Here is a 17902-nt window from a genome sequence, read left to right as displayed (position 1 = left end):
AGGCCATACAAACACAGAAAAATCCCTTTTCTTCCCCAGAACAGGCTCCACACCCAGGCAGTGCCACACCACGATGTCCTCTCCTTCCCTCTGCCCCCTGTGGTGGGGCTGCCACCTGTCGGGGCCAGCGGTGCCCAACAGGCCCCATGCTGTAAGGGAGAGGCCCAGGGTCTGCAGTGGTCTTAACGTGGGTGTGTGTTTAAACGTCTGCCTTTGTGTGTGTGTGTGTGTGTGTGTGTGTGTTTGGGGGGACAATCCATGAATTTCCAGAAGCTCTTGGTACCCTAGGTCCACGTGGCCAGGGACTGTCTGATTTTGTCCGTCTGTCCCATCACCACCCAGGCTGGGCTGAAAACATCCCTGGGAAAATCAGAACAGTGTGAGAAATGCTGGCTTTCTCCTGTGTTCGGAGGGTGGGCCCCATTTTCCTGGACCTTACTCCTTAGCTGCTGTGTCCAAGAATCAGCTTAGCGGTGGCTCATTGATGCCTCGTTTTACTCGAGCCGCAATTTGAGCTCTTTCTGCGGCTTTGGTGTTCTGTTGCAGTCACCGGGGCTGCTGACTCCCTGTAAGATGCCAAGAGGAACATCTGCCCGGGTTTTAAAACAAAAAAACAGACGTGAAGGAGACCACTGTAAATTCACCAAGATGCTGAGTGACCCCTTTCCCTGTCTCCTTGCTTTGCAGGTTGGCACGGCCAGTCTACGGCCACAGGACTCTCAAAACCTCCTGACGGTGCGCAAGATCTCCGTGTCCCGCATGCACTCCTTGCCCAACGACAGCTACATGTTCCGGCCCGTCATGCCAGCCAAAGCCCCCTTCCCCCTCCACGAGGTGGAGATGGAGACGTATCCCTGCAAATCCCAGCGAGGTACCTACCACTCATGGAGATTTCCCTTCCTCCTCGCACAGCCAGCCAAAACCGAGCAGAGTAACTCCTGCCTGCACACGTGTGGTTAGATGGGGAATACGCAGCCAGCGCCGCGTGTGGGTTGAGCTAGGGCTTGCTTTGTTTGGTTTGATACCATCCCACGGGCTGCAGTGTTGTGTTTTCATCACGTCACTGCGTTTTGTCAGGAGCAAGTGGGCGGTTTGGGTGTTTGACTGGGGAGAAGTGGGGCTCCCGAGCAGTGCGAGAGGCACAGAGCACAGGCGGGTAGCCAAGGAAAAGGGTATTAGCTGCACATTTCTTCTGAAATGGTCGGCCCTGACATCAGGAATACAAATCAATAAAGTCAACATGAATAAAAGCTGGCGTCGGCGTTGCTTCCTGACAGAGCTCCTGTACAGCTCTTGTTTCAGGCAGTCTTCAGTCTCAGAGCACTATCGTTTTAGCATAGTACATTGAGTTCACAGATGGAGGAGTTTCTTTGGGAGCATAAAGATTAGAAAACGCTCTCCAGTGCCTCTGTAGCCTGGCCTTATAATGAATCTTGTGGAGAGACCCCGCAGCCAGGGAATCACGAGCTACACAGAGCCTTGGAGTATACATTTACCCAACTGCATCCAAATACATTTCCCCTAAAATGCCTTTCTTTCTCCTTTGTTGCGCAAATTGGTTTGAAGGGGAAATCAATAAGAAAGAAAATACCTGCCTCCCTAAAAGCACATGTGCTTCTTGAGTGGCTCCCAAGAACTTACCAGTATGGTTTCCTTTGATGCAACGCTGTTTGAAATGCAAGAACTGCTTGGACAGAGGAGTGGTGGGTTTGCAGACCCTGGTGGGGCTGGCAAGATCTGCTCTGATTTCCTTGGGTGAAGTAACTCTCTATTTGCTTAAGCTGTCTGGATACCCGTTAATGTTCTCTGCTCAGTATTTATTATTATTTCACCTGCAAATTCTTTGCTAAGCAAAGAAAACAGAGGTTGAGTTTCATGGCTGGACTACTGGGGATGATTTTCATCTCTGTAGTGGGTGTAAATCAGGATTTATGCTAGTATAAAACTGCTGTGATGTTGGCAGAGGTGGGTAGAACTGGCCAAGGATTTTTCATCTTTCCCAAATTTCTCTCCAGGAACAGTCGAGTAATGGATATGACAGGTGCTTACCTTCTCTCTGAGCTGGTGCATCCATCCAAGGAGCATCACCCAGAGCTGTGCTGCTCCTGAGCTGACCAAACTCCGATTTGTGACAGTCCCACAAGTTACACACACAGATTTGCATTAGCATTTGTGCTGTCATTGACTTTTCGATGTCAGTTAAGGATGTCTGCTCTTCTCCCAACATTTTGGTGTCTACACACTGAAAATGTGAGATGACCAGGTCTTGTATTATTTTGGTCTTAGGTGCAGTTTCCTGATTTGTTAGAAAAACAAGAAAAAAACATACAAATCCAGGGATATTTGGCTCCCTTCAGGGTTCCTGACCATGCAGTTAAGAGGGTTTTTTGGTTTCCTATAGGACAGCTAGATGGAAAGTTTCCAACAGAAGGAAATTCCAGCTACGGATGGGGAGGAAAGCGTAAGGTTTTGATTTTATGACTGTGTTTGTAAAAGATTTTATGACAACATTTTTCTGCATCATAAAAAACATTTCGTAAAGCCTGGATTATCACAATGAATAGCACAGACTCAGCCTGAAACTCTGCCTGTAGGAGAGCCCAAAAACAAAAGAGGGAGAAGTGGGGCAGGTTGTGGGGTGGGAACCTCACTGCTCTGCTGCTTCCGCAGCTTTCTGGAGAAAAGCTCCAAAAGAAAAATGATTAAACGCTAAGTTTTCTTTCTCCCCAACAACAAATCTCTTTCTGAAATGAAACTGCAAACTGTCTGGATGGCTTTTGTCATAGGTTCAAGTTCCCTGACCTTTGGGCGAGATCTCTTGAAGTGATGGATAGCTGTGTTTTTAACATGGAGCAGCAATGTAGAAACAGACGTTGGGTTTCAAGCTAATGAGGACAATAAATCCTGCAGCCAAAAAAAAAAAAAATAAAAAAAAGCAAAAGATCTTTCAAACAACACAGAAATGCAGTAAAGCAGCACCACAGAGGGACTGGGAGCCTTCAGGAAGAGCGCACTCCCTGCCTGATACATGAGCTCAGGGACTCTCAAAGCACTTGAAGCTGCCTCTGTGCTGTGGATCAGCCAGAGGCTGCCTCGTGGATAGATATCGGGGGTAGGATTTGCGTTGTAGGAAATGGAAAAACTGCCCTGTGCATGCCAGCAGTGTCTCCTCCTGGCGAAGTGGCTGCACAAGGCGAGGCGAGCTCCGGAGGCTCTGAGGCGGTGGCACAGCGCTGCTCTCGCCTTCCCCTGGCAAAGCAGCACAGGGCTGTGAGCCCTGCAGGTGGACTCAGGAAAAAACAGCCCAGCCACCAGATTTCCCCTCAGCCACCTTCTCCAAGTCCTTTTATAAACCCCTCTGAGGCAGTGCTGCTGGGAAAGTGGCAATGGCCAGGCTTCCAATGCAACCCTGGTCCTGCCCTTCACTTGCTGCTGTGTGGGGCTGGTGGCTGCCATACACCCTGAGCGTCACGGCCACTGAGAGAGAAAATTTCTATTGCCTGGAACAGAAAACAGACGCTGTGAGCATGAAGTTTGTAATGGGTGGTATTCCAGGGAGGGCAGAGCTGCATGCGATGCAGGTGGATTGCAGAGGAGGCTTCTTTCGTCTCCTGATGAGGTGTGGCCAGGTATTTAGGGCAGGAGACAGGACAAGGGGCACCTGGTTTCTAATCCTGGCACTGCCCAAGGCTTGTGGTGAGGTTTGGGATCTCAGCTGGACTTGACAGGCTTTTCCTTTCCTCTCCAGCATTTACACTGGAGCCTGCAGGCACCAACCCAGCCTCCAGACTTCTCAGCCCCATGGTGGTGACTGTTCCCTCTCTGTTTCCTAGGGTCCATCACCTCCATCCGCTCCCAGCCCGTGGGAGCGTGTTCCTCCTCTCTGAGAGTCCCCACAGAGTCCCTCCAGCTGGCCGTGCGCTCTCCCAACCACGACGGCCGGCACCGCTGGAAGATCCTTCCCCCCCACGTCGTTCCTCGATCTCCTACTCTCAACAAGCTGCTGTGCAGGCAGGTAAGAGGCCAAGAGCCTGCAGAGGCAAACTCCCTTGTGGTCACCTCAGCCCTTCTCTTCTTTTCCAGTCCTCTCCTGGGTTTGTTTTTTTGGAGTTGAGAGCAGAATTCCCCTTTTTAGGACAAAAAGGTCCCAGGTCTGGTTGCAAAACTTGTCTGGAGGCGGTCCTATGGGGGCTGGCACTGCGGGGTGGAGACGGGACGGTGAGGGAATCATTACACCCACCAACTGTTCTGCCACGGGCCAGCTTTCACCCTAAAAGTGCCACCAGCCTGGCAGATCCCCAGGCTCTCGCTCCCATCTCTCTCTCCTCCCCTTCCAGGAGGCCGTTCGGACGGACTCCGTGGACGTGCAGACGCCGGATCCCAAGGACAGCCTGCAAGCGGAGCCGGGAGAGACTCTACCATCAGCGAAGCAGCCCCAGAGCACCTTCACCCCCAGCCCTCTCCACCCCACAGCCTCATCCTTGCCGGCCACCCCTCCGTGTTCCCCTCCATCCTCCCCACATCGGCACCCCGGCACGCTGGCTCGGAAGCACGGCTGCGGCCAGCGTGGGGTCCCCAGCCGGCCGGGCAGCCCCGCTGACAGCCCCCCCAGCCCCGAGGGCTGCCTCGTGGAGCCCTCCGACCTGGCCGACGAGGAGGTTCGCCACATCAACAGCTCAGCCAAAGACTGGGGGGAGCACTCGGAGGCCGGGAGCCGCTCGACTTCGCCGTTCATCTCCCCGGCCCCGTCGCCGGTGCCCCTCAAGAATTGCAGCACAAGCAGCCTCTCCGGGGGAGGCGGCAAGGAGAAGGACTTGAAGAAGTTTTACAGCATCGACACAAAGGGCTTCCTCAACAAGCCCAGCTGGGCAGACGACCAAAGGCGGCACTCCATCGAGATCTGCCCCTCCGTCAGCGACGGAGACTGTAGCTTTGAGGACCCTGCCGAGGAGAAGCAGCGGTCCCCTGCCCACATCCAGCCGGAGTCCGAGTACATCCACGGAGCCCGGAGGAAGAAGAAGATGAGCCCGCCCTGCATTTCTATAGATCCTCCCATGGAGGACGACGGCGGGGCGGCCTCGCGCACCAAACCCTCCGAGAACAGCATGCTGCGCCGAAGGACCCCGTCCTGCGAGTTCCCGGCTTACAGAGAGTCCCTGGAGCTCGCGGAGAGCCAGCCCGGGGGGGAACCGGCCTCCAAAACGGAGCGCCGGGGCCAGCCCCCGTGCCGCGGGGAGCACCTGGCCATCCCCAACTTCTCCTTCGAGCAGTCAGACGGCAGCTCCTTGAGCAGCCTCTCGGATCTCCTGGACAGCGGGCAATCCACGCCGGATTCCCGGCCGGACCCCGCGGCCCCCGAACTGAAAAAAGCGGATCACTTAAAAACTCAGTGGGGCAGCGCTGAGAAAAGCAAAGAGCTCCTCGGCCCCGCCAAGAGCCCCCTCCGCAAGCAGGACTTGGGGCCCGTGACTGTCGCAACAGAAGAAGACATCGACGAGCCAGTATAGCTTTCTGGGAGGGGGGAACGGGGGGGGTCTTAAGGGCTTGACACCAATGTGGGTTTTGAAACCGAAGGGACTGAGCGGCGGCGGGTGCGCGGCCGCTCTTCTCTCGTTTTTTGTTGTTTTTTTTTTTTTTTCTCCTTTCTCGCAGTCACTTGTTCTTAAGCGCTGTGGAGGTTTGCAAAAAAACAAACAAAAAAAAAAAAAAAACGTAAAAAAAAATTAAAAAGAAACCAAACAAACGGCTGGACGAAACGGTGACGGGTGTTTCGGGGCGGGGGGAGCGGCTTTGCGAGGGGTTTGGGGGGTTTCTTTTCTAAAGGGGAGGTGGAGCTGGCCGGGGGGTGGCTTCGGTCCCCCCGCCGCCCTCCGTGGCCTCGATCACATTGATTCGGGTGCGAGGTGGTGGCGGTTGGGGTTTGGGGGATTCTCTTTGGGTTTTGTTGTTTTGTTGTTGTTTTTTCTTTTTTTTTTAAAAAAAAAAGACGCTCAACTTTTAAAAAGGCACCTTTTGGAGATGTCACATTACGTGGGAGTGCCCAGGAGATGGGAGCTGTACATTGTCTGTATATCAGCAGTTATATAAATAGAAATAATGTATTTGTGAGATACAAAACAAGGAAAAAGACAAAAAAAAATATATACCCACGAAAACTCTCTCTTCATAATGCACATATTTTTATACAGAAACGATACTGTTTTTTGCATTACATGTGACTCCGCAACTGGGTGGTGTTTCCTTGGGTTTTATGTGGATCTAATTATTACGGCCATGCGTTTTCCAAATGTTTCTCCTCTTTCTTTGCTCTCCTTTTTTTCCCCTCTCCCCTCCCTCTCTTCCTCCACCATCATCCTAGCAGCTTCTTTTCACAGCTGATGCTTTAGCCGTCTCTCTCATTTTTCTTTTGTACTTTAGAGGTTGTCCTAACTACAGAAAAAAAAAAAAAAACAAATCACTACTGAATTGTAGCCAGTGCAATAATAAGTTATTCATTCTTCTTGTCTGTACAATTGTCCTTTTGCTTTTTTTTTTTTTTTTCCTTTTTTAATGGATATTCAGGTTAAATGTCGCAATAATCTGAACTAACGTGCACAAACAAGGTTTCTTGCATTGCAAAAAAAAAAAAAAAGACTAAAAAAAAAAGAAAAAGTTAAATTTACAGAGAGATAGAAAAACAAATAAATAGTAAGTTATTTAAGAAATGTATTTTGTTTACTGCAGTTCAGAGTAAATTATTGATACAGTCTGTAAAGGTATAAAGAGCTGTCTTAGGTGATGTTCTTTGTGAGCATTTAAGCTAATGATTTGTTCTCATCGCAGAATGCCTCTGAGAGCTCGGTGATAGCCGAAACCTCCCCTTTGCACTCTTTCTGTTCGTCTTCCTCCGCACACCCGCACCCACGTGGACCCGCTGCCCTCCGAAGGCCCCTCTGCTGCCGTCGCAGACCCAGAAGCCTCTCGAGGCATTCGAGGCACCTGTCAACACCACTTTAATTATTTTATTTTTCAGTTTTGGGGTTGATTTTTCGTTTTTAGCCTCCGTTCCCTGCCCCTTCCCCACTCTTCATCCAGGCCCTCCCCGCGGGACAGCTTCACCACGGAAAGCCGACGTCAACCCGAGCGCCGGGCAACAGCAGCAAAAAAGACATGCAGGAAAAAAAAATAATAATTAAAAAACAACCGTTTTTGTTTGGTTCGTTCCATGCCGCCTCATATTTATGCATTCACATATATCTTCTGTTATTTATGCATCCATTACTCAAAAGGAAATGTATCTTGTTTCACATGTATTAAACTGTATAAACTGGAAGCGTGGCCTGACTTTGTGCCGCGGCACGGGGACGCCGCTGCCACAGCCCCGGCTCCAGATGTCCCCTGCCCTGGGGGGCTCGGGGACACTGCGTGTTTGGCCCCCGAGGTGCTGCCCGCTGAGTCCTTGCCCCAGAGCCTCTCTGTGTCGAGTGGCTTGGTGCCAGCTGCCTCCGAGCACCTGTGCCGCCACAATGAAGTCGTTCAGGATTATTGTAATTATTCCGCCTCGGTGGGATAGTGGGGAATTCCAGAAAAACACCATAAAGGTAATGATTGCTGCGGTTGTTACTGAGCTTTGCTGGGAAGGCAGCGTCCAAAGGGGCTCTGAGCTGTGGGCCAGGGTCAGGCATCCATAGGAGACGGCTGAATATTCAGGGTATCAGGATCCCAGTACCAAAGCCTTAATTTTGAAGCAGGAAGCAGAGCTTGGAGCACATGAAGTGAGCCTCCAGGAGGCCAAAAAGCAGCCCAGGGGTTACTTGGTTTTATGTTAGCAAAGATGTGAAGGGAATAAAAAGAAGCCGTGCAGGTGACAGTGCCTCTGCCTGCCACCCGGCCAGGAGTAGGAGCAGGATGGGACACGACGGGCGTCTCGTGCTCCACTGCAGCCAGAAACCCAGCACAGCTGCAGCTGGAGAAACAGGACAAAGCGATGGAAATCACCCAAAATACGCAGCGAGTGCTGGGGGTTGGGGTTGTGTTATGAACCAGCTCCTTTATAATGCAGCAATTTGTTAAAACCCACACGTTACATGGAGGAGAGCTGGGTCTTAGGCCCCCAACCTGGCCATTAACAACGGCATGGAGAAACAGCCGAACTTCGTTAAGCCGTGTTCATTTTCCTGCTGATTGAGCCCTTATCATGCTAAGCAATTTCCACCAGGCTGCCTGCAAGGGTGGCATCGCTCGAGGTTAGAAGTGGAAAGCACCAGACAAACGCAAATCATTTAACCAGATTTATTTCTGTTTTGCACTTTAAATGACGATTCATTCACATGCATTTCTCAGCCCAACGCTGCCCCAGCTCTCCCCACTGCAGCAGAGCCTGCAGGAACATCAGCCTGGCCTTGCTGCGGGCAGCCCTGGAGAGTGGGGATAAAGGAGAACTGCCAGCAGCGCGTGGAGGAAGGGGCAGAGGAAACCACCTCAAAGCATCTTCAGCTGGTCTCTGCTTCAAGGTCGAATCGCAGATGGCATCAATGTGAAATTGTCTTTGTTAGGCTGGGGAGAAAAAAAAAAAAAAAAAGCTTTAAAAAAAAAAAAGTCTCTAATCTGAATCCATCCTCAGCGCAATTAGATACAACCTTTAATCTGCCAATGTTGTGAGATCATACAGGTGGCATGAATACTAATAAGGACTGATATTTGTACAAGCTTTCTTAGGTTGAATAATTAAATTGATTTTATCCATTAAACATTCCCAATTAAGCATTAAATACATGGCTGTTTTAATGTCTGGGGCCATCGCCTCTTCCTTATGGGGCCTTAATTAGAAATTTTACTGCCTCCCACCAGCACCTCAGCCATCAGCAGTGGGGGCCAAGGGGCTGAAATCTCCAAACGTTCTTTTTTTCCAAGCAGCTCAGCGTGGCTATCTGCTGCAACCCCACTCAGGCCCCGTGATAACTCAAGCTCGCACCGGGTGGGTGCTCAGTCCTCGTACAAAATGGTGTTAACAGAGGCAGCCCCGCTTGATGATGATTTCTTTTTCAACCCTTTTATTTTTGTGTGTGCAGCCCTAGTGTGGGCTCTCTGCAGTGACTGCAGGACATGCGGTGGCATAAGCACACCCCTGATCGATATCTCTGCTCACAGAGATGTCACCAGGGGGGTTTCAGCCCTGGTTTGGGTCCGTGGCCCCGCTGGGCTGAGCCGGGGCTGCGCCTCGTGCCAGGACCCCTCGACTTGCCCTCATGCACTTGCCAGCCAGGGGTTGGGTTTTCCAGCTGTGGCCATTGGATTAGACAGGGAAAACATCTGTTTGCAGGGAAAAGCGCCAGCAACCCTCATTATCTAACACCGCAGGAAAGAAACCAGATTAATTATTAAACTATTTGATTAAAAAAGAAAAAATAAAAAAAGAGCAACTTATGTTTCTTGCTTCAGCTTTGCCCGCTCAGAGGCACAAACTGCTGAAGGGCTGTTGCGATGTTGCCCGGGTTTGCTGCAGATGCCCAAGCAGAGGCTCTCCCACCTGAGCCTGTCTTCCCCCAAAATACAGCCACGGTGGCCGACAAGCAGGAGGGCTTCGTGTCTGGAAAAGGCAGGAGCTCGCCTTCCCTCCCCCTCTACCCACAGAGCCTCCAGTTCCTCGTGCCCTTCCCAAACCTGATGGCCCTGCTGTGACACAGCTCCTCCAGCCCTCCTCGCCCTCTCCCCCTTCCTGCCTGCATGTTAATTTATTCCGACTGGCTCAGATCAAGGCACTAATTAATTTTCCTCATTAACCAAAAATAAATAAATAAATAAATAAAAATTAAAAAAAAAAATCTAACAAATGGTAACAAGTTCCAAAACAAATTAATTTTTCATAGAAGACCAGACATCTCACAGCCCACTGGCAATAGCACCTCGTGCACGCAGTGATGCTCTGCAACTGGCCTCAGGGCTGGATCCCAACCTGATAAATCACCCAGTGTAATGGTGAGGGGCAGAACACTGGGTACTGACACCCCTGCTTTGTCTTTTTGCTGTGCTCTTTTATTCCAGGGGGATTAGGCCAAATTGTGCTTGGGCTGAGGATGATGCAAGTCTCCTTGCAGTCACACATGGCCTAGGTTTTTGGAGTGTGTCCCCCCCAGTCCCTGCAAAGCCACTGCTCCGCAGTGCCCGGGGTGCTGGGGACCCTCCTGGGGCAGCTGCAGCCCCTCGCACTGGTTTCCTGGCTGGCTCACAGCAAGTCAGCACGTAACAGAACAGTTCACCCCACCAGTCGCCGCCCAATTACTTTCCCACCAAACTAAATCTCTGGGTAAATACATTCAGCAAGAATTACAGCAAGAATATCGCTGTCTGGGCTCAGGCTTTTCCGTGTACTTCCACGTTCTTCGATTTGAACAGCGGGTGGGAAGAGCGCTACGAACAGAAGAAAAAGGCTGCTAAGACAAAGGGCAGGGAAGCTCTCTGTAGCCTCCTCGCAGAGATAAAATGCAGGCAGGGATGAGTCAGACTGGCAACTTTGTGCAAACACTCTAAAAATAAAGCTGGTTTATTGCAGATTAATGACACCATAAAATGTATTTCACTGGCCATTTAGCAGGTGTTGATCGTAAATATTTGGGATTAAAAATAAACTTTTCTGTTGTGCCACTGTATTGTCGTTCCTCTCTCACCCACCCTCCCTGAGTGCCTTTTGGAAGCGATGAATCAGCCTCGGGGTTGGTTTAATCATACTTGAAAATGTAATGGTGACAAAAAACCAGCCTCCAGCGCAGATTTTAAAGCACTCTCTCACCTGGGTAGCAGCAAGCAGCAGCACCTGGGCCTGCTGCTCGCACCAAGGGCTCCATCTCACTATTGCAATTATGCAGTTCTGCAAAGGAGCCCTTCTCCTGTGCCTCTCCCAAAAAGCAGGCTCCCCCAGGGAGGAACTTTGTGTCTGGCAGAGGCGAAGGACTGCACAGGCTCCTTTTGCCTTAGACGTTCCTTTTTCTCACTGTAATCTCGCCCCGTGCAACCCCATTTTCTCTTAGCCAGCCTCTTTCTTCCACCGCACTCCCACAAGGATGCTCTTTGCCACAGGTGAGAACATCCACCTACGCGCACTGAGTGCTGGATCACAAGTGGCAGCAACTCCCAAAGCACTTTCCTGGAAGCTTGGAGCCTAAAAAAAATGTCCTTTACATGAGCCTGGGAGAGTTGGCACAGATTTTTCTCAGCCTTGGCTCTTCCTGGAAGTGAAAAAAAAAATGCAATTCCCTTAGCTGTTTAATGCCTTGTGCACAGAGGTCAGTGCTTGCTAGAGCAGGAGATGTTCTTTCAGAGATGGGACCTGTCCCGCACACAATGGCAAGCCAGCGAGCATCAGGTGAGCACTTTCCTTCCCTGGGTGCCCCAAATGCCCCGGGGAGGTTCCCAGAAAGTGCCTCACGCAGGGAACACCAAACAACAGGACCAGGACAGGGCTGGAAGAAAAAACTAATGTTTTACTTGGCCAAGAGAGATGCCAACATCATTAAATAACACCCACAGAATAGCCCTGATCTGTGAGTTTTCATTACGCTTGAAAATTGAAATCTCTGATGGACCGTTAATTAAGTTTTCTTTGCTTCGTTGCTTGGGATTTCATTCTAATCATAAAGAGCAGAAATGCAGCTAATTAGAACAAGATTGGCATGTAAGGGGGCGGGGGGGAGAAAGGTCTCCTTACAACTGGAAGGGGACAGAGGCCTTCCACAGGCAGGTACAGATGACTCATTGCTGTAGAATAACCCCGCTGCCTTTTCTCTGTCACGGGGAAAAATCTCTTGGTGCCGGTATTAACTCCTCCAGCAGCTGTATATCACTTGCCAGGCATGAAAAAAACAACACTTAAATTGGCTCTTAGCTAGATCTGAGTTAGCTGGTAGCCAAGGAAATGGAAAGAAAAAAAAAAAAAAAGAAAAAGAAAAAAAAAAAAAAAGAAAAAAAAAAGTGTTAATTAAATGGCCTTGCTAGCTGCAAAGGGCAGTTGTTTGAGAGCTGCTTTATTTTTCCCCTGGATAATTTTCAGTTGAAATAAGTGATTTGCTTTGAAGCATTTCTGAGGGGCAGGGGAGAAAGGATAAAATTTCAGTCGTTCCCTCCCATCCCAGGAGCCTTTCTCCCATTCCCCTGTTGGCCAAGTTTTGTCTGCTGAATGTTTAAAAAAGAAAAAAAGTAAACTCAAAGAAAACTCGACAAATCTAATTGAAATAAAGATTGGCAGAGAATATATCCACAGGAACATTAAAGGCATTTTTCAGCTAGTAGTGATTTAGTAGTTTATTCTCAGTCCAGCCCAAACACACACAGCACCCCTCACAAGGCAAGAGGCAGTATCTCAGGATGCCCCTTTACCCTCAGGAAAAACACTCGAAACAAAGAGTCCACAGTGTGGCACTGCAGAGAGCCAGAACAGCAACGCGAGCCTTCGCAGGGTGGCTGCCAAAAAGGAGGCAAAATGGAGCTGATGGGGACCGAGGCTGCCTCCAACTCCTTGCTGTCGCAGCAAGGGAAAACCAAACAGTTGGTGGCCAGAGCTTTGTTTGTTCCTCACGTCCTTCCCCAGAGCCCAGTGCTGACTGAATGCCCCAGGACAGCTCAGGCAGGGCAGCAGGGTCTGAGATGGAGAATGACATTGTGGGGTGAGCGGCTGTGGCAGTGGCAAAGCTTCCCGGCACCATCACCTCATGGCCTCTGTAGGGAGGCAGCACGGCCAGAGTCAGCAGCTTCAACTCTGAAAAAGACAGACAGAATTCACTCCCCTTTTAATTAGAGCAGGCTAATCAGACGAGCACAATCCCATATCCTCACCTTCCCACGGGACGTGCAGTCGCATCCAGGTATCAGCACTTATCGGGGCGCAGCTTGCTCCCGCCAGGCCAGGGAAACAAATATGTCATTACACGACGCTAATTACAAAGCCTTAAAACTTGACACCTCATGGCCTGTAACAGGCCTCGTGTAGCTGTGACTGTGACCCCATGGGGACACCAGAGCTGCCGGGTGCCCCCATCCTTGCCGATCCCAAATGTTCCCCCATGGGCACCCCAGTCCTGGGGCTCCCTGCGGGTGCAGCCGCCACAGCCCGGCCGGCAGCAGCATCTAGTGGCCATTTCCTCGGTGTGTGCTGCTCCCTCCCACGGGCTGGGAATGCCTTATAAAGAGCTCACCAGGAGTGATTTATGGAAACGTTGTAAAACAAAAATGTATAAAATTCACAACACAACGCGGCTTAAGGATTAAGGGGGAGATGGGCAGCGGAAGGCAGGTTCCTGTAGGACTCAGCCCCAGCCCCTCAGCCCAGTGACCGTGGGGGTGACGAGAACGCGCTGTGCTGAACGAGGGGAACGTCACTGCCGGCGTTTTGGGGCGATTCCCTTGCTTTTTGGCAACCCTGGGCACCCCCGCGAAGCGCCGCCCGCTGCGGCTTTTTGTCCCCCGCGCCGCTCCGTCCGTCTCCATGGCAACTGGCCGGGGCGTGGGGCCTAGCGGCGAGGCGGGCGCCATGACGGCCGGTGCTGGCGGCCCCGGGGTCTTCTTGGTGGCCGTTAACGGCCAGATCGAGAGCGGGGAGGTGAGGGGGGACCCGCGGCGAGGGGCGGCCCGGACCCGGCTTCAACCCCGGCCCGGCCTCGGCTCCAGCCCCGGCAGCGCGGCCTCGCCCCGGCCCTCGGTCCCCGTGGGCCCGTCCCGCTGACGCCGCCCGTCTCCCCGCAGTTCCCCGGGTTTGATGATCTCTACTGCAAGTTCTGCTTCGTCTACGGCCAGGACTGGGTTCCCACCGCTGTAAGGGTTCCCTGCCTGCCCCTGAAGCACTGCCCGGGCAGCTGAGCGTGTGTGGCAGCCGTAGGGCAGGGCCCCATTTATGTGGTTTTCTCCCCCCCACAGGGCCTGGAGGAGGGCATCTCGCAGATCACCTCCAAGAGCGATGTCTCGCCCACCACGCTCATCTGGAACTTCCCCATCGAAATTACCTTCAAGAGCACCAACCCGTCCGGCTGTGAGTGCCTGGGGAGGGGGGGATGCTCAACACCGAGGTGCCTCCCTCATCCCCGCTTCTTTGGCAGGGCCGCAGATTGTCGTGAGCGTCTACGGACCTGATTTTTTTGGAAACGACGTGGTGAGAGGTTACGGAGCTGTTCACGTGCCCTTCACACCTGGAAGGTGAGCAGACAGCCCTGCCATCTTTCAGGGCTAAAAGATTAATTTCCAAGTTGCAGTTTTATTGCAGGGACAAAACTGTCCCTATATCTGCTTATCATGACTTGTCCGTTTGGTACAAAGGGTGTGGATTTTCTAGCAGCAGTCTCTGGTTGTTATTATTATTATTGGCAATCCCGTAAGCTACTCCTTAAAGTTAGAACTGTTATAAAGACCACCCAAGTATGAAGTGCAGTATGTTAGCTCTCATCACTCTCTCCCCATCTCTCTCAGCACACGCTAAGCTTTCATTCCTGCCGCTTGAAATTATGCTCTTCCTGTGCAAGCAAACACTTTCTTTGTGAAAGGGAAAGTATTGTTTTACTTTGAGGTGTTCAGTGGTCTGACGTGTCTGAAATTCCGCTGCTTGCACAAATATAAGACTTGCCAGTGCTGTTTGCTTCATTTCTGAAGGTCTGTACCTCTCGTGTTTGTTTTAGGCATAAGAGAACCATTGCTATGTTTGTTCCAGAGTCCACATCGAGGCTGCAAAAGTTTACAAGGTAATGATTAAAGGCTTCTTATTTTTAAAGTTTTGCTCTTACTTGCAGATGTCCATCCAGCTACTCACTGATGCATATCTGTGTACACTTTCTATCATAACCAGGTGGTTTTGAAGGCAAAGACACATTTTCAGGTGTCTGGGTTTTTTGAAGTGCTTTCTCAGAACGTGTTAACTCTCTGCTTGCCGCAATGCTTTGTCTTCTTGTCATCTTCATGTTTGAAAAAGAACAAATTTTAACAGCAGACCTGAATTCTTGTACTGAAGGGCTGCTGACCTGTGAGCTGATTATCAGGTTGTGGATTGCATATACCAGCTGAGCCTGGTTTGGGTCAGAGCTGGTGTGGGAATCTGTGCCCCACAGACAGGATTCAGCTGATGTCCATCTCTTCGCTTATGATCTCCTTCTCATAGAATCTGCATGCTAGTTTATCTACCTTTGTATTAAGTGCATTTCTGATGTACCTGAAGTATCCAAGCCTCTCTGTTACTTTGGGTAATCAGGCCTTGAATCAGACTGGTCTTGAAACTGCTTTGCTGTAGAGAGAGTTTGTCTAGCTCAGATATAGCTTGAATGTAATATAACGTGTATGAAAGTTGTTTCTTTGTTTTTCTCCCTCAGAGAGAGGAAAATTTATCTTTGATCAAAGTAGAATAGCAATAAAGAAAGTGAATAAGTGTCCAAAACTCTATGCTGTGAACAAAAGCTGGGAGACTTATTACCCCTCTTTAAAAAAAATCGCATATAATAAATTGTGTCAAATCTAAATGCAACCATGTGTATCCAGTTATTTATTTTCTATTTTCTTCTTCAAGTTGGTTCACAGGGAGACGTCCAGAATTTACTGACCCCAAAGTGGTAGCACAGGGGGAAGGAAGAGAAGGTAAGGCCCCAAAGACTCCCGAATGCAGCCCTTGCATGGCAGCAGACCGTGGCTTGGCCACCCATTTCTCCTGTTGGCAACAAGGCAGTCCTACCCAGGTATGTGAAGAGTTCAACAGTAACTCAAAATCCTGTCTTAACCAGTGTTATTCTGGTCTTCTTTCTTCTAGTAACGAGGGTGCGATCTCAAGGCTTTGTGACCATTTCCTTCAACGTAGTGACCAAAGATATAAAGAAGCTGGGCTATGATGTGAGCCCGACTGACATGCAGACCTCCTGCGTGCCTATTACAGAGGGGATTCATAAGTATTGAACTCAGAAGTGAGACTTGCAAAGGCTCACATAGAAGTTAAATGTTTAACAGGCTTTTACTGTTTGTTTCTTCAAACGGAGAACGAGCATCTGACTGAACTAAGAAAATTTCATGTGAAACCTTTATTGAAAAAGAAACTCAAGCCCCTGGGGCTTTGGAGTAATTTTCTAGAGTATAATTCTTTCAGTAAGTACACAGCTTAAAAATTGTAAATTTATATCATCAGTTCTATTTTGCATTTTTATGTGTAATATTGGACTTCTCAAGAGAAGACCTACAAAGAATTTTTATAACAGCTTCTTTTTTTATATGTTATATACTTCAACTTATAGTTGTAGTAGTTTTCCTTTGTTTAAAACATTAGTAAAAAAAAAGGACTGGATTTGTACTGATGTTTTTGTGACAGAAATGGGAAATTGAAATTATTGCACCTTCCGAAAAGGAGACATTAGAAACACACACACCCTTCTCTGTGCTACCAGCTTCACTCTGCAAAATCACAGCAGGTATCTGTTACTGTCCCCCATGGTCCTCTAGAGTTTGTGCAACTAAATAAAATAGTTTATGCACTGTAGAAACAAACCCTTCCCCATTTTTAAGTGAAGCAACCGAGGCTTTTGCATTTAAGAACAAGACTGTGACTCTGTGTAGATTTTATTCTACATCCAGCTTCAGGAGAAAGAAAAAGGACAGCAGTTTATTTTACAGGAGTTTGAGAGACCGTAGTGTTAGGTATATGCATGCTGTGTGCTTTTAACTTTTGATAGAACAACTTGACTTTTAAGTGCAGCTGTTGACTAAAAAAATAAGCCTTAGAGAAGGAGCTGAAATGAAAGTACACAGAGTCTCAGTAAACCAACTCATATACTGTAGTTAGCTTCAAGTCATGTTACCAGAGCTGTACACAACAGTCAGGAGCAGCAGCAACGACCTCATCTCTTCCTTTAAGTAGGTCGCTCCAGCCCAGCAGAGCCTGATGGTTGATGCTTTGGGTAGCCGAGGTTTTAACTTGCAACAATTTTAGCAGGCTTCTGCCAATATAATCAGATCATGTGTGGTAGTACGGGTTCAAAGAAGAGAGAATGTCGTGCAAGGAAAATGGTTGTTTACGGAGATAATGTACCGTGGCTTTCCTTAGCTGGTTTTCTTATCAGAAGAAAGGCATTAAAAAAGCAACATATTGATGTTCATGTCAGCTATAATTAGGTTTTCCCATTGCATAACCTCAGAGAATGACCGAAACAATGTTGTTTGTTATTAGTGTAACACAGGCTCTGAAGCTAATTTGCTATTCTCAGATGTCTTCAGCACGATGACCCAAAGCTGGCCCCCGGTCTAAACATCTTTTCTGCTGTCTTATCATGGCCTTTCACTGAATACCCCCCTAAGTTAACATTAGCGCTCTTCCTTTAGGATGAATAAACCCAATTGTCTAAATATTTTTGTTTTTGTCTTTCTGCTGCCCAGGGTTTTTATTTGTTTGTGCCAGCATGGATGTTTCTAAGTCCTGAATCATCCAAGATATGCTGTTCTTACAGGTACAAAAGAACAAAGCATATACTACCGTGAAATAACTAGTTGCTTAGTCATTTTCATATTTAAATTTGGGCATGTAATCTCATGTGTTTTGACTGCAAATACCAAGAGAGAACTGTGAGACAGACTTAACATGATACCACCCTGCAAGTAAACTACCAAGACCTTGAAACTATAAAGATAAAGAATAATGACCACAGTATTGAACTGCAGAGCCTCCAGTACAGATGTAAAGTATCCAGTAGGTACAGTTATTTTGTACTGAGCAGTGTGAATAAATAAATGTAATTTCTAAAAAGATATTGTGATCACTGTGCATTAGCATCTTTTGTAGTATTTATAAATACTTTCCCAAACATGGTTACAGATTTTTTTCATCTCTGCTTTTATCCTGTCATGGTTTTTATTGGTTTTACACTTCCAGTAAGCTGCTCCACCAGTTGTTTTGGCAACTGCTGTAATCTCTCAACTG

The 17902-nt window shown here is 49.0% G+C and overlaps 2 protein-coding genes across 4 annotated transcripts in view; both read left to right on the top strand.

Moving 5' to 3' along the window:
• CACNA1H (calcium voltage-gated channel subunit alpha1 H) overlaps window positions 1-5733 on the top strand; it is a 220781-nt gene extending 215048 nt beyond the window's left edge. For both annotated transcript variants that reach the window (XM_082772862.1, XM_082772861.1), the window contains 3 exons: window positions 688-871; window positions 3834-4015; window positions 4338-5733. In XM_082772862.1, the coding sequence (XP_082628988.1) occupies window positions 688-871; window positions 3834-4015; window positions 4338-5507 (1536 nt within the window). In that variant the 3' untranslated portion in view covers window positions 5508-5733. The remainder of the gene's footprint in view (window positions 1-687; window positions 872-3833; window positions 4016-4337) is intronic.
• A 7761-nt stretch (window positions 5734-13494) lies between these two features.
• Window positions 13495-17691, top strand: B9D1 (B9 domain containing 1). 2 transcript variants are annotated; one of them, XM_082772891.1, is made up of 7 exons: window positions 13495-13570; window positions 13714-13782; window positions 13885-13996; window positions 14072-14160; window positions 14637-14699; window positions 15515-15582; window positions 15752-17691. In XM_082772891.1, exons 2-7 carry the CDS (start codon window positions 13727-13729, stop codon window positions 15892-15894), a joined length of 531 nt encoding a protein of 176 aa, XP_082629017.1. In that variant the 5' UTR covers window positions 13495-13570; window positions 13714-13726; the 3' UTR covers window positions 15895-17691. The 2 variants fall into 2 exon arrangements, with proteins under 2 accessions (XP_082629017.1, XP_082629016.1); XM_082772890.1 differs by having other exon boundaries at window positions 13501-13570; window positions 14064-14160.
• The last annotated feature ends 211 nt before the right edge of the window (window positions 17692-17902 follow it).

This window comes from Aythya marila (assembly GCF_965140915.1).
Source record: "Aythya marila genome assembly, chromosome: 15".
NCBI lineage: Eukaryota > Metazoa > Chordata > Aves > Anseriformes > Anatidae > Aythya > Aythya marila.
This window is presented reverse-complemented; position numbering and strand designations above follow the sequence as displayed.

Bases quoted from the DNA above. Each gene is read 5' to 3' on its own strand.
- B9D1 (XM_082772890.1), top strand. From the start codon at position 13,502: ATGACGGCCGGTGCTGGCGGCCCCGGGGTCTTCTTGGTGGCCGTTAAC. The intron at 13,571-13,713 runs GTGAGGGGGGAC...GTCTCCCCGCAG, and splicing joins GCCAGATCGAGAGCGGGGAG to TTCCCCGGGTTTGATGATCT. The intron at 14,161-14,636 runs GTGAGCAGACAG...TGTTTGTTTTAG, and splicing joins GTGCCCTTCACACCTGGAAG to GCATAAGAGAACCATTGCTA.